This window comes from Trichosurus vulpecula, chromosome 7 (assembly GCF_011100635.1).
Source record: "Trichosurus vulpecula isolate mTriVul1 chromosome 7, mTriVul1.pri, whole genome shotgun sequence".
NCBI classification, from domain to species: domain Eukaryota; kingdom Metazoa; phylum Chordata; class Mammalia; order Diprotodontia; family Phalangeridae; genus Trichosurus; species Trichosurus vulpecula.
This window is the reverse complement of record NC_050579.1, coordinates 131401928-131417427: the sequence shown is the minus strand read 5'-3', so window position 1 is coordinate 131417427 and position 15500 is coordinate 131401928. Positions and strand designations below refer to the sequence as shown.

The window sequence follows — 15500 nt, the reverse complement described above, 5'->3', positions numbered from 1 at the left end:
GTATGGGAGTCAGGTAGTGACATAATTAGACCTGAGTTTTAGGAAAATTACTTTAGTGGCTGAATGGAGTGGGGAGAGACTTGAGGCAGACTGACCCACCAACAGACTATTGTGATAGTCCAAGTGTTAGGTGATGAGGGCCTGCACAAGAGTGGTGGCAGTATCAGAGGAGAAAATGGGGTGTATTCAAGAGATGTTGCAAAGGTGAGATCAACAGGTCTTGGCAATAGCTTAGATATGGGGGGAGGGGTGAGAGATAGTGAGAAATACAGGATGACTCCTAAGTTACAAGCCTGAGGGACTGGGAAGATGGTACTATCCTCTGTAGCAATAGGGAAAGTGGGGTGGGGAGGATTTGGGGGAAAGATAATGAGTTCTGTTTGGGACATTTGAGTTTAAGATGGCAACTGGACATCCAATTCAAGATGGCTGAAAGGCAGTTGGAGATGAGAGATTATAGGTCAGCAGAGATAGGTAGGGCCAGGATAGGTAGATTTGAGAATCACCATCCCAGAGACAGTAATTAAATCCATGGGAGCTGATGAGATCATTAAGTAAAATAGCATAGGAGGAGAAGAGAAGAGGACCTAGGACAGAACCTTACAGTTAGAGGGTGTGATCTGGAGGACAATTCAGCAGAGGGGACAGAGAATTCTAGTGCTTTCCCTCCATTGATTATTTCCAATTTATCTTGTATATGGCTTGTTTGTATGCCGTTGTTTACCTATTTTTAGCTGGAACTGTCTTTTGCCTTTCTCTGTGTCTCCAGTGCTTAAAACAATACCTAATATATAGCAGGCACTTAATGAATGTTTATTGATTGATTGGCATTAAGAATTTGTCAACAAGTATTTGGTAAATGTCCACTAGAATGTAAACTCTTTAAGGTCAGGGACTGGTTTTATTTTTCTTTACATCCTCAGCACAGTACTTAGGAATACAAAGTAATTGCTTGATTAATTAATTGCTCAATAAATACTTGTTGACTGGCTGCCTGTCTTCATTAAAGGCAGTATGACGTAGTAGATAGGGTGCCAAACTTGGAGTCAGGAAGACACCATGTTCAAATTCTGCTTTAGACCCTTATTAGCTGTGTGACCTTGGCTAACTCATTTAACTTCTCTGTGTCTCCTATTCCTCACCTCTAAAATTACTGGTCTAGATGACATAATAGTAGGAATAATAAGAAAATAGCTAACATTTATATAACACTGTCCCAGACGCTGGGCTAAGTGCTATTCAATTATCTAATTTGATCATTACAATGACCCTGCAAGGTAGCTACTATTATTATCCCCATTTTGAAGAAACTGAGGCACAACAGCTGTTGTGACTTGCCTAGAGTCTAGTAAATGTCTGAGGCTGGATTTGAACTCAGGTCTTCCTGACTTTAGGACCAGTGCTCTATCCATTGCACCACCTCTTAAGGTGCCTTCTTGCTCTAAATCTATGATTCTATGATTCTTCATCATAGAGGTAGTTCTAGGTTCAGCCAATCACAAGCTCTGGCAATTCCTACCAAGTTGGAAAGTCTTTGAGTATGGGCCTGGAGACAAACCACGTGCTTGTATCCCTAAGCAAGGGCAGAGAAGTTTGTTGGTAAAAGGCAAATCAGCAGGGTGATACCTATTTCTGACTGCAGCAACTCACAAACACTGTCTACTAAGGTATATAGCGGTTGTGATCTGTCCTAGAACATGTGTTTTCCCACTGATTAGATTAGAGGTCTTATGAAATCCTGAAGAAGTGCCACAAGCCCATCAAGTCAACAAGCACTTACTAAGCACACTTACTGTGTTCCAGGCATTGTGCTAAGTGTTGGGGATACAAAGAGTATAAAAACACAGTCTTTTTCCTCAAGGAGCTCACATGAGTCTAACAACTCATAGTAAATAAGTTCATATGAGATATACAGAGAGTTGATGGAAGGCAATCTCAGAAGGGAAGAAGGCACTAGCAAAAGGGTATGTGTTGGGGGCAGGGATTGGAAAAGGCCTCTTGCAGAAAATAGAATCTGAACTGAGTCTTGAGGGAAACCAGGAGGGAAGCCAGGAGGCAGACATGAAGCGGGGAAAAGCATTCCATATCTAGGAGACAGCCAGCGAAAAGGCGATGCCTCTGATGGGCAAATTCACCAATTTGGAACTATCCTGCTAGTGTCTCATGACTTCTCCATCTCCATACTGTTCTGCTAGAGAAGGTATACGAAAGTCTCCCATGGAACTTTTGTATGCATTCTCTAAGCACATTGAAATTATCCATGCCGCTGAACATTCAGAAAAATTTTCATGTTATTCCTAGTCTTAGAACATTTCCACTGCCTCCAGTCTCAGCATAAGAAAGATGATAGAAATTTGGACCCATTTACAGAACAATTTTTGGCAACTATCTACTTGTGCATGTTTCAATTTGCAACATTTATGCCCATGTATGGACTATAGTTTATTAAACAATTTTGTTCATCTCTTCACCAGCAAACCTTTTTGAAGGCACAAATGGGCAAAATATACTCTATGATAAATAACTATCAGTTATGCTTTTCAACTGGAAATTAAGTGGTGCAGTGGATAGAGCACCAGGGTTAGAGTCAGGAAGACCTGTGTTCAAATCCAGACTCAGACACTTTCTAGCTGTGTGACTGTGGGCAAGTCACTTAACTCTGTTTGTCTCAGTTCCTCATCTGTAAAATGAGCTGGAGAAGGAAATGGCAAACCACTCCAGTGTCTTTGCCAAGAAAACCCTCAATGGGTTCATGAAGATTCAGACTTTGATATTCATTAAACCAAGCAGAAGTTGAGCCTTAAAGAGCTATACAAATAATGGCCACCACCTCAGACCAAGGGATACTATCTGGCATGGAAAGAACTCTGCATCCCCAAGGTGGAAGGAATAACTGAGAGAATACAATGTATTTCAAGTCAGAGGGCCAGGGTTTAAATCTCATCTCTACCACTTTGTACTGGTGTGACCTCAGGCAAATCATTTAAACTCTCTGGCCTTAGTTTCCTCATCTTTAAAATAAAGGGGTTTGGGTGACATGGCCTTGATGGTCCCTTTAAAACCGATTTCTACGATTCTAAGTATCATGATTCCCATTTTTATGCCTGTTTAATTGAAGCCTAGGAAAGTGATTTGCTTAAAATCAATGTACTCTTTGATGGGCCATAAGAAATGATGAGACAGTTTCAGAAGAAATGAGGGAAGACTTGTGTGAACTTATGTAGAGTGAAGGGAGGAGAGCAATTTATAGAATAACAGCAACATTGTGAAGACAAACAGACAAACAGCTGTGAAAGAGCTGACAATTTTGCTCAATGCCATGACCAATCACAATTCTGGAAGACCAATGATGAAGTACTTTGTCACCTTCTGATGGAGCAGCGATGGACTTAAATAGTAAAATGAAACATATCATTTTGGACATGGCTAATGAGGTAATTTGTTTTGCTTTGCTACATTTGTTTTAAGGAGATGAGAGTGAGAGAAGACACATGCTTGTTAAAGAAGGCTCAGAGTTTAAGAATATCTTGAAGGAACAACCTGTGTCAATTGATGCAGGGAAGTTTTTTTTGAAATCTATAAGACAAAGAAAATAGAAGGAAAATTTTGATTTTTGAGTAAAAAGTTTAATAACATTGTTATGTAAGTTGATACCATTGGTCCTTCTATGGTTAACTGAAAAAAATTTTAAATGTCACTGGGCTAAGTAACAGGGCCAGATTGTCTGATTTCAAGTCCCTTGCTCTTTCCTCATCACGGGCCATTTTGGTCACACTTAAAAACAATGACTATCAGGACTCTAGGATTCTAGATCTAGGCATCTGAACTAGACCATAAACAATGTTTAGTGTAGAACTTTCTAGGTCCTCAGGCTTCCCTCCTCTTTTTTTAAAGGAGTATACAAACTAATCTTTAAAGCTCATTGGTGGAGAAAGAAAGGGAATTATGTAGCACTCTAGGATTTGTTATCTCATTTGGACTTCACAATGACCCCCTTGTGGTAGATGCTGTTATTATCCCCATTGTAAGATGAGGAAACTGAGGCTGTGAGAGGTTAAGTGACTTAACCAGTTTGTGATTGTCTGAGGCAGGATTTGAATGCAGGACTTCCTTACTCCAAGGGCAGCATTCTAGTCTAAAGGAAACATTTATGTTGGAGGCCAATTAGAAGGCAAGAAAGAAGATCAAGAGGCCAAGAAAACCTGATAAAGACAGAGAAATGATGAAAATGATGCAAAATTAGTATTTTTTTTAAATAGGAAGGATAGTTTTCTTTTTCTCTGTGTATCTCCCAAATTTTCTCTACTAACTCTTACTATTATAGGAACATAGGCAGAGGAACAAGACCTGTGATTTCATTGTCATAGGAGACTCCCAGGGGAGGAAACTCCTTCTATCAATGCAGGTTGGCTCCTTCTGTTAGAAAATTGCTTAAAGCAACTGGGAAGTCAAATGATTTGTCCAGCATCACCCATCCAGTGTGTGTCTGAGGCAGGACTGTTATACATATCTCCACTAAATTCTTACACATAGGCACAGAATTAATTAAAGTTAAATAAGGTTAGGGGTAGCTAGGTGGTTCAGGGGATAGAGAGCCAGGCCTGGAGTCAGGAGGACCTGAGTTCAAATTTGACCTCAGACATTTACTAGCTGTGTGACCCTATGAATCACTTAACCCTGTTTGCCTCAGTTTCCTCATCTGTAAAATAAGCTGGAAAAGGAAGTGGAAAACCACTCCAATATCTTGGCCAAGAAAACTCCAAATGGGGTCACAAAGAGTCAGATACTACTGGAAAATGACTGAACAACAAGTAAGGTTAAGAAGTTATATCATTGAGGATACTTACAAAACCACTGCCATCTTCATCAAGAAATGGGTATGCCTGAAGAAGGGCATTGACAACATCATTGTACTGTTGGGTAGTTGGGTACCTGCTCAAACAAGATGTCAAAGAGAAATGATTTCAAAGAATCACTGAGTTAGAAGGGAGCACAAAGGTCATCTAGAACAGTGGTGTCAAACTCAAGTATGGATACCTGCAACCACATACTGGCTTAGAACACCACAAATTAACATTATCTACCTTATGTGGTATTTTACTTTTGTTAAACAATTCCCAATTAGATTTTAATCTGATTCAGCATTGACACTTCTGATCTAGATTAACCTGAGCAAGAACCCTTTCTACAAAGAGGTCATTAACAGAAATAAGCTTGTATTCCCTCCTTTTAGCAAAATTGGGATTTGCATAATAGCAGATGGATTGTGATTATGTTTCTTCAAATTTCTCTCCTTATAGTCCTATTAGGAACAAATGGGAATAGACATTTGAATAACAGGCGCTGTTGAATGCTTCAGCAATTCATCATTTAAACACTGAAAAGAGCCAAGTCTGTATGATTTAGAGCCTATATTATGAACAGACGCTCCCCTTAAGCAATATATCCAGAAAATTCATACTTACAATGATCCTTCCAGATACTTTGTCATGTCTGCCTGTAAAAACTCAATGATCCTTATCCTCATGCTGTGATCTGGACATTTTTGCTCAGTTAACATGCATTTGACATCATATGGGAAGTCTGGTAAAATATAGGATTTTGTCCATTGTAGTGCCTTGTTCCTTGCTAGAAGATGTTTCACATTTTTCCTGTCAACCAAACCAAATCAAAGCAAAACAAACAATAATAAACTAAAATAGGTATTTTCATTTCTCATTATAAATTCCATTCATTCATTATCTTTGCTATAAGCAACAATGATGTCAATTGTTTTCTGGGGGTCTTCTGACTGGGAAGTCACTTGGGTGTGTGATATTCTATTACTCTTTGCATATATAGCAGGGCTGGCTCTGCTGGCACAATTCTTTCCTGTATCTGGGTTCTTGATTCACACTATGTCTTTCCTTCCCATCCCTTTCCCCAGTTCTCTCTATCAAGAGACAACAATATGATGTAGATTCTTGTTAGGTTCTCACTTGGAGCAAAATTCTGGAGGAGCAGAGACCATGGGCCAAGGGTTCCCAATGAGACAAAGCTCTCCTAACATATGGGAGGATTCTACTAGGGAAGGAGCAGAAGAATGATGGAAATTGGGCCTGGGATTTAATTTAATTTAAATTTATTTATTTAACATATTTAGTTTTCAGCATTGATTTTCACAACAGTTTGAATTACAAATTTTCTCCCCATTTCTACCCTCCCCCCCTCAAAGATGGCATATATTCTGGTTGCCCTGTTCCCCAGTCAGCCCTCCCCTCTATGACCTCCCACCCCTCTCATCCCCTTTTCCCTTCCTTTCTTGTAGGGCAAGATAAATTTCTACGCCCCATTGCCTGTGTATCTTATTTTTTAGTTGCATGCAAAAACATTTTTTTTTGTTTTTGAACATCTGTTTTTAAAACTTTGAGTTCCAAATTCTCTCCCCTCTTCCCTTCCCAGCCACCCTCTTTAAGAAGTCTAGCAATTCAACCTAGGCCACATGTGTATCATTATGTATAACTCTTCCACAATACTCATATTGTGAAAGACCAGCTACACTTTGTTCCTTCCCAACCCATCCCGCTTTATTGAATTTTCTCCCTTGACCCTGTCCCCTTTCCAAAGTGTTTGTTTTGATTACCTCCACCCCCATCTGCCCTCCCCTCCATCATCCCCCCCCCTTTTATTTTTTTTTATCTTCCTCCCTCTTCTTTCCTGTGGGGTAAGATACCCAACTGAGTATGTATGATATTCCCTCCCCAGGCCAAATCTGATGAGAGCAAGGTTCACTCATTCCCCCCTCACCTGCCCTCTCCCCTCCTCCCACAGAACTGCTTCCTCTTGCCACCTTTATGCGAGATAATCCACCCCATTCTATCTCTCCCTATCTCCCTTTCTCAGTATGTTGCTCTCTCATCCCCTAATTTCATTTTATTTCTTTTAGATATCTTCCCTTCATCTTCAACTCACCCTGTGTCTGCTCTCTCTCTTTTACATATATATCTATATCTATCTATCTATCTATCTATATATATACACACACACACACACATATATACACATACATACACATACATACATATACACATAGATATATACATACATACACATTCACTTCTATATATACATAAACATATCTATATGCATATTCCCTTCAACTACCCTAATACTGAGGTCTCATGAATCATACATGTCATCTTTCCATGTAGGAATGTAAACAAAACAGTTCAACTTTAGTAAGTCCCTTACAATTTCTGTTTCTTGATTACCTTTTCATGCTTCTATTGATTCTTGTGTTTGAAAGTCAAATTTTCTATTCAGTTCTGGTCTTTTCACTGAGAAAGCTTGAAAGTCCTCTATTTTATTGAAAATCCATATTTTGCCTTGGAGCATGATACTCAGTTTTGCTGGGTAGGTGATTCTAGGTTTTAATCCTAGCTCCATTGACCTCCGGAATATCGCATTCCAAGCCCTTCGATCTCTTAATGTAGAAGCTGCCAGGTCTTGGGTTATTCTGATTGGGTTTCCACAATACTCAAATTGTTTCTTTCTGGTTGCTTGCAGTATTTTCTCCTTGATCTGGGAGCTCTGGAATTTGGCGACAATATTCCTAGGAGATTTCTTTTTGGGATCTATTTGAGCAGGCGATTGATGGATTCTTTCAATTTCTATTTTGCCCTGTGGCTCTAGAATATCAGGGCAGTTCTCCTTGATAATTTCTTGAAAGATGGTATCTAGGCTCTTTTTTTGATCATGGCTTTCAGGTAGTCCAATAATTTTTAAATTATCTCTCCTGGATCTCTTTTCCAGGTCAGTGGTTTTTCCAAAGAGATATTTCACATTGTCTTCCATTTTTTCATTCCTTTGGTTCTGTTTTATAATATCCTGATTCCTCATAAAGTCACTAGCTTCCACTTGCTCCAATCTAATTTTTAAAGTAGTATTTTCTTCAGTGGTCTTTTGGACCTCCTTTTCCATTTGGGTTATTCTGCCTTTCAAGGCATTCTTCTCCTCATTGGCTTTTTGGAGCTCTTTTGCCATTTGAGTTAATCTATTTTTTAAGGTGTTGTTTTCTTCAGTATATTTTTCAGTATTTTTTTGGGTCTCCTTTAGCAAGTCATTGACTTATTTTTCATGGTTTTCTTGCATCCTTCTCATTTCTCTTCCCAATTTTTCCTCTACTTCTCTAACTTGCTTTTCCAACTCCTTTTTGAGTTCTGCTATGGCCTGGGGCCAGTTCGTGTTTTTCTTGGAGGCTTTTGTTGTAGGCTCTATGACTTTGTTGTCTTCTTTAGGCTGTATGTTTTGGTCTTCTTTGTCACCAAAGAAAGAATCCAAAGTCTGAGACTGAATCTGGGTGTGCTTTCGCTGCCTGGCCATATTCCCAACCAACTAACTTGACCCTTGAGTTTTTCAGTGGGGTATGACTGCTTGTAGACTAACGAGTTCTATGTTCCACGTTTGGGGGGGGGGGAGGTGGCAGCTCTGTCACACCAGCACTACTCCTTCCCCAAGAACCCCCAGCCCGGGCTGGGCTTAGATCTTCAGCAGGCTGTGCACCCTTGCTCTGATCCTCCACTTAATTCCTCCCACCAGGTGGGCCTAGAGCCGGAAGCAGCAACAGCCGTAGCTGCCCCACCTGCGCTGCCCCCGGGGCTGGAAGCTGAACTGCGAACTCCTTCCACTCCCGCAGCATTTCCCACTAACCTTCTCAGCAGTCTTTGGTGTTTGTGGGTTGAGAAGTCTCATAACTGCCGCAGCTCACATATTCAGGGCGCTAGGGGCCCCATCTGCCCGACTCCAAGTTTGGTTGTTCCACGCCGCTCAGGCTGGGCTCTACTCCACTCCGTTCCCAGCTCCCAGCTCCCAGCTCCGTGTGGGATAGACCTCACCCAGAGACCATCCAGGCTGTCCTGGGCTGGAGCCCTGCTTCCCTCCGCTGTTCTGTGGGTTCTGCTGTTCTAGAATTGGTTCAGAGCCATTTTTTATAGGTTTTTGGAGGGACTCGGTACGGAGCTCACACTAGTCCCTGCTTACCAGCCCCCATCTTCTGGGCCTGGGATTTAGAGAACATTTTTGGGGGGGGGGTCCCTGAAGGGGAAAGGAGAACCAGGTAAATAGGAAGCTGCTGTGAGACTCCCTTGTAGATGAAAAATAACTCAAATAAAAGCCAGACAATAACAAGCAACACAATCCCCTCTCCCTCCACCCAAGAATCTTGCATGATTACTGCTCATTTGCTTTCTCTTCCCTGCTTTCAGCAAGATGTCCTTATCTTATTTCCCATATCAGTGATGCCAAGGGAGGGATTATGAAGGGTAGTTCCAGCATTTCTGTCCAATACCTAGAACTGCATTGTGTATATGTGAACTGTCAGTAAATATTATTCAGATAGTAGCCTTGCTGTGGAGATCAGAGGAATTGAATTTTCCCTTTGTGTACAATTACAAGGCTTTGAAAGGCAGCAAAAATGACTTAATGATGTTCTGGGGGCAGAGTAGATTCCAAGCTATGCCAACTAACACAAATTCAATCTAATGTTACACAAGACAAGTGACTCATCAAGAATTAAAAATAAATCCTACTTTGGCAGCAGATGCTGGCAGCCATAACTTTAAACACTCATACACAACATGCAGATGGTATTTGTCCTTCCTAAGGTAAAATAAATAAATAGATTAATAATAAATCAAGCTTCACAGTGAAACTAAATAATAGGACTAGTCATATCCATTATTGAGTTTTCCAATAGGCAAAATGAAAGCATTCCTATTTTGAGGTCATCTCCACCTCTCTGACCTGCATCATTCAGAGAGGTATGACCCACATTTTAAATGATTGTTCTCTTTGTAGAACTTGTACATACAGTGTGTTCCAGTAATAATGCTACCAGGCATATTGCCCAAGGAAGTTATAGACACCAGAAAAGGTCCTATATACACAAAAAATATTTATAGCAGCACTTTTTGTGGTAGCAAAAAAATGGAAGTAAAGCAAGTTGCCATCAATTGGGGCATATCCAAACAAATTATATTTCATAATGTAATGGAATATTACTGTACTATAGGAAAAGACAAATATGAGGAATTCAGAGAAACTTGTGAAGATTTATACAAGCTGATATAGAGAGAGCGGCAAGCAGAAACCAGATAAAAATGTCCTTAATATCCACATTAATGTAAATGGAAACAACACCAAAGTTGACAAACTCAGATCAATTTAATGATCAATTTTGACTCCAGATGATGAAATATGCATCCCTTCTCTCATAAAGACGTGTTGTACTCCATGAGAGGAATCAAGCACATGACATCAGACAGGGTCAATGTTTCTGTTTGTTTAACTGTACTTTATTATAAGGAAGGATTCTATTAGAGGAGGAAGTATTGTGAAGTGACAACAATGTAAAAGCATCAATAAAATATTGAAAAAGAAAAAAAAATGAAGCCAGTATTTAGGTTCTAAGTGAGGAAAGTTCAAGGGTCTGGTAGTAGTGTCTAAGAACTTGAAAATCCTAGCATGTTCCTGAGATCCCATAATATATAATTAAGTGATCTCCAGGTTGTTGAATTGTGACAAGGCTTGGGAAAGATCTGGGTGGAGACCCAGACTCTATGTTGGAGAAGATCAGCAGTCTTAGTCTAGCTGTTGGGTCCACATGCCCAGTGGTTAAAATGTTCTCCTCATCCCTTGTTTTTGAGATATGCATCATAGATGATCTGGGTTCTTCAGCTATTCTGGTACCATGGTAGGAATTGAGAGTTTATGCTCTTTGGGAATGGGTGCTAGGTTATGTTTTTCTATTGCTCTAGGAGAGGAAGGAATGAAAGAAGAAAAACATGAAAACATGAGATAGAGAGAGAGAGGAAAAAGAAAAGGGGAAGGAGAGAGACAGAAAGAGGGAGAGAGGGAGAGGGAGAGAGAGACAGAGAGAGAGAGAGAGAGAGACAGAGAGAGAGAGACAGAGAGAGAGAGACAGAGAGACAAAGACAGAGAGAGAGAGACAGACAGACAGACAGACAGACAGACAGACAGACAGACAAGATCAAATAACACATTGATGATATCCATGCTGGAGGTAACCCAGTTTTGAAGGCACTGAGTCATTGAGTTTCAAGATATCTGAAAGAGGGAGAGATGCCAAAAAGGCAATTATAGGGACATAAAAACTACCATACCTACTCTAATCTCTGTTAAATATGGGATTTATCTACACAGAAAAAGGATTGTTATTGTTCAATCATTTTCATTCTTTTCTGACTCTTTGAAACCCCATTTGAGATTTTCTTGGCAAAGACACTGGAGTGGTTTGCTATTTCTTGAAGCCAGCAGGGTTAAGTGACTTGCTCAGGGTCACATAGGTAGTAAGTGTCTGAGGCCAGATTTGAATTCAGGTAGATGTCTTCCCAACACCAAGCCTGGCACTCTATTCTCTATCCACTGTATCACCTGGCTGACCTCCCCAATCCGTACTCCCACTCCTCCCCTGCAAAGGGTATACGTGATGAAAAAGGAAAAGACAAGATTTTGCAAACAATATTCTATAGCCAGTGACATCTTGACTACCACAAAACTGACTGAAAGATGCAGAGAAGATAAGATCTCATTGAATTTATTACTTGTTGGTTATAAAGAACGTTCAGTGCAATAGAACAAAATGCAGTGTTAAAAATATCTCTCAGGGCCAAATAAAACATAATTATAACTATCCTGCTAAAACAGCTTGGGGCATCTATTCAGCAGGACATAGAAGACTACAAAACATCTGCTGATGTTTATGCTTGCAAAGTTTTCTGTGGCCATGTCCAGAGGTGAAGAGCATTTCCCTCAACACTGTCATTGACCACCTCCACCTCCCACCATGGTGTCATGCTTATTCTTCTGGTTGACCTCTTTTACTAAAATGGCCCACTCCATCCCCACATGTATCCTCCCCAGACACTTTTCCTCCATCTCATGCCTTGAACACAGACAACATGATTTTTTAAAAAGACTATGTTTCTCCATTTGTGAAATTAGAGAGGTAAATGAGATGATTTCTAAGGCCTAGAACAGTATTGAATATGCAAAACATGTTCACTAAATATTCATGTATTGATTAAATCTGTTTTGACTATTTTTGCATCCTTGCTTAATATAAGGAAAGCTTAAGATGATGTGGAGACAGGTAAGCGACATTCAAGCATGAAGAAAAATAAATAAATAAAATGAATGATCTGCACTATATTAAAACCATCTTTATTTCCCTTAAGCCATAACCAAAGCACCACCATCTTTAAAACTCAGAGAAATTGTACGAAGGGATACATAAGCCACAGTACAAGATTCAACGGCCAATATGGATGATAGGCTATGTATTCAATCTAAGAGTTTCTTTAAAGGAAAGTTCACTTTTTAATTGGACCTTGTATTTGTGGCCTGAATCAGATCAAGGGATTCCCAACTGAGGCAACTTCAGGCATTGGAGTATGTGCCATTTGGGTATTGTAATTTACATAATGAGCACATAAAATAGGGTAATAACTGAACAGAGACCTTAAGGTTCTTGATGTTACTCAACCATCGGCATCATTAGCCAAAAGATATCTCTTAGCATTTCAGCTAGTCTCAATGTCACCATGCTATGACTTTACAATGTTATAGACAGGTTTCAAATGCTACCAAACTGAACACATCTAAACTTTTGGGACTTCACATAGCACATTGTTCTGTATCTCCTTAATGCAGTTATCTTTGCTATGTTGTATTATGTTATGCTTTGTTATGCTACATTATAATAACATTATGTTACATTATATTGTGCTATGTGTTCTAATTACCTCTGTTTCTTCTGGACTGTGAGTTACATGAGGGCAGGGGCTATGTCTCAATGAAGCTTTATACCTTCCCCAGCACCTGGAATAGTGGGTGCTTAATAAACACTGTTTGCCCTGACTTTCTGCATTATGTAAACGCATTTTCCAAGAGTGTCCTTGAAATGAACAGTTTTCCACTAAGGGGAAGGAGTTTGTATTACTGTCCTCACTTTTCTATGACAGAGTGGTTCTCTAGAAAGGAGAGTGGAGGACGGGGATGGAGTTCTCTTTGCTGTTATTTCCATGTCTGCTCTTCACTTTAAAAGCACTGCTCGGACTAGGTCCATTGCTAAAAACAGACCAGTGAAAAGTGATAGGCACTACACAGGGACCCAGTAAAGTGTTCATGACCTGCCAAGCAGAATAGCCACATTAAAGAAACTCCCAACTTCACCAGACCTGGCCCTTCCACTTCATAATTGTATTCCTAATTACATACTCCTTTATATTCCTAGAACTCAGGGATCAGGCATTTAGATCCATAGAGACTGGGATACCATGGGATACTCGAGTAACTATAAAAATAAATAGCATGGCAACATCTAGAGGTTTAAGAGATTAAGGAAAAAATGGAGGCATGGAGGAAGGTACAAGAACATGAAGAAATATATTTAAAGACCAATGAATTAGTGTCACATCTAGTGAGTGAGATCAGAAGGATACTTGAGGGGTTAGGAACATGGTTATAATTTCTACTCATTATGTAAACCTGAGATAGAAAAACAGAGGCCTCTGAGATATGAACTAATTCTTCAAAATTACGAACTGGGCAAGAATGTTTAGCATATAGCCATGTATGTTATTCGGGAAAGACTGGCTTTGCATTGCTATGCCAATATTTTTGCACTTTGGCAACTAAACAAGGGAAGATGTACAATTCAGTAGGTTCACAGGTAGTCTAGATCGAAGAGACAGGCTGGTTGTGGGCCAGGTAAGAGACAGTCTTCAAATAAGATAAATAATTATTTCTTGCATGGCTTGAATGGTGTTTAGGGAAGATGCTCTCTTTTTGATCCAACTATTAGTACATTTCACTTTGATGTATAACACAAATGCTTTGAATTCTCAGGATTTTTTTTTGCTATTTACTATTTTACAGCCTTTGGCCCCCCACATCTGTCACTTTATAAGACTCACAGAGGCTTAAGTCAATGAAACACATGTTTAAGGGTACATATGACTGTTTAAGCATAGAGAAGAAGAAAAAGGAGAGAAGAACATGTGGACAACCAATAAGCAAAGTACTGAGTGATCACAAATAGAACTCATTTAAATCTCCTGGTGCCTTTGCAAGTAGGAGATGTAAATACACAGTAGGATAAGTACTGATGAGCTTTCTCTAGGTCTCAATGCAATATAGAAAACAAAGCATCAATAATAATTTCCCATCACCCTTAGCCAGGTCATAAATCTAGAAATTGCCTGTCCTAACATTGGAAAGGGGGTACAACACTATTCTTTTGTAGTTTGAGTGAGCTAAGAAAATTCACTTTGGTTTTTGTTTTTATCTGCCTCTCTAATGGCAAGTTTCAAAAGCCTGTGATGGACAATAGGCCATTTTCTAACTATGTTGTCACTTTTCTTGTAGCTCAAACTGGGGTCCAAAATACTTCTTGTGTTTCAAATGCATTATAATATATGGATTTCAATGACTTTATTGTCTTTTAAGCAGGGGTAACCTGACTATATGACAACTTTTCCCTACAGTCATAAGACAATGTAGTTATATATGGATTGGTCCCATAAGACCAGGTCAAGCTGGTGCTATATGACCTTGTCTCTCCATATTTAGATTAGGCAGTGGGCACTGACCTTTGACCAACTTGCTGCTCAGGATCCTGAGTTTGAAGGATTCAAATTCTATAAATGTATCAGTCTTAAGGATGGAGGGAATGGGGAAATAAGTGTTAAGCTTTCAGATTATATATTGGGTAGTGGATTTCATTATTGGTCCCCAACCAAATGATCTCTCAGTGTAAGGAATTCAAGTGCCCTGACTTGTCATTGACCAGTCATTTGTGCAGGGATTGAATGAATTTTGTAATTCTAAATAACATATAATACTGAAGCTTTAGGCAAAACTTTAATGATAATCTCAGGTGAAAAAAGGGATTATTTAGGTTACATTCCCCCAAAGGAGTACAACCCAAAACAGCCATCTATGTGGTGCCTCTTCTTTAAAATCAAAAAGAACTCATAAAACTATGTGTTTGGAGGGAGGTGAATCTATAATTTTGTTGGTTTAGAAAACTCCCACTGAGGAGACTACTTTGACTAATCAAATCAGCAGTGCTCTGCAATTTATAGTCTTAGGAAGTTATGTGGGGTCGTGAGAGGTTAACTGCCTTCCTAAAGGTCACCCAGCTTTGCGTCATAGTCAGGATTAGAACCTGTCTATGTCAATTCTTCCTGACTTGGAGGTTGGCTCTTTATGTACTAGACCAGAGTTCCTAACATTTTTGTGTGTTGTCATAGGGTCCTCTCATAGTCTGGTGGAGTCTATGGACTCCTTGGAATAATGATTTTAGGTTAATAAAATAAAATACATAAAATTACAAAGGAAATCAATTATATTGAAATGCAGTTATCAAAATATTTTCAAAAACAAGTTTATAGACCCTAGGTTAAGAACCCATGCTCTAGGCCATGCTACCTCTCAGAATA

The 15500-nt window shown here is 39.5% G+C and overlaps 1 protein-coding gene across 1 annotated transcript in view; it reads right to left on the bottom strand.

Moving 5' to 3' along the window:
- Window positions 1–15500, bottom strand: part of SAMD3 (sterile alpha motif domain containing 3) — a 61643-nt gene that overhangs the window by 29947 nt on the left and 16196 nt on the right. Inside the window, exons 4-5 of the mRNA XM_036768990.1 lie at window positions 5466–5651; window positions 4848–4932 (exon numbers count right to left, since the gene is read on the bottom strand). Of these exons, the coding sequence (XP_036624885.1) occupies window positions 4848–4932; window positions 5466–5651 (271 nt within the window). The remainder of the gene's footprint in view (window positions 1–4847; window positions 4933–5465; window positions 5652–15500) is intronic.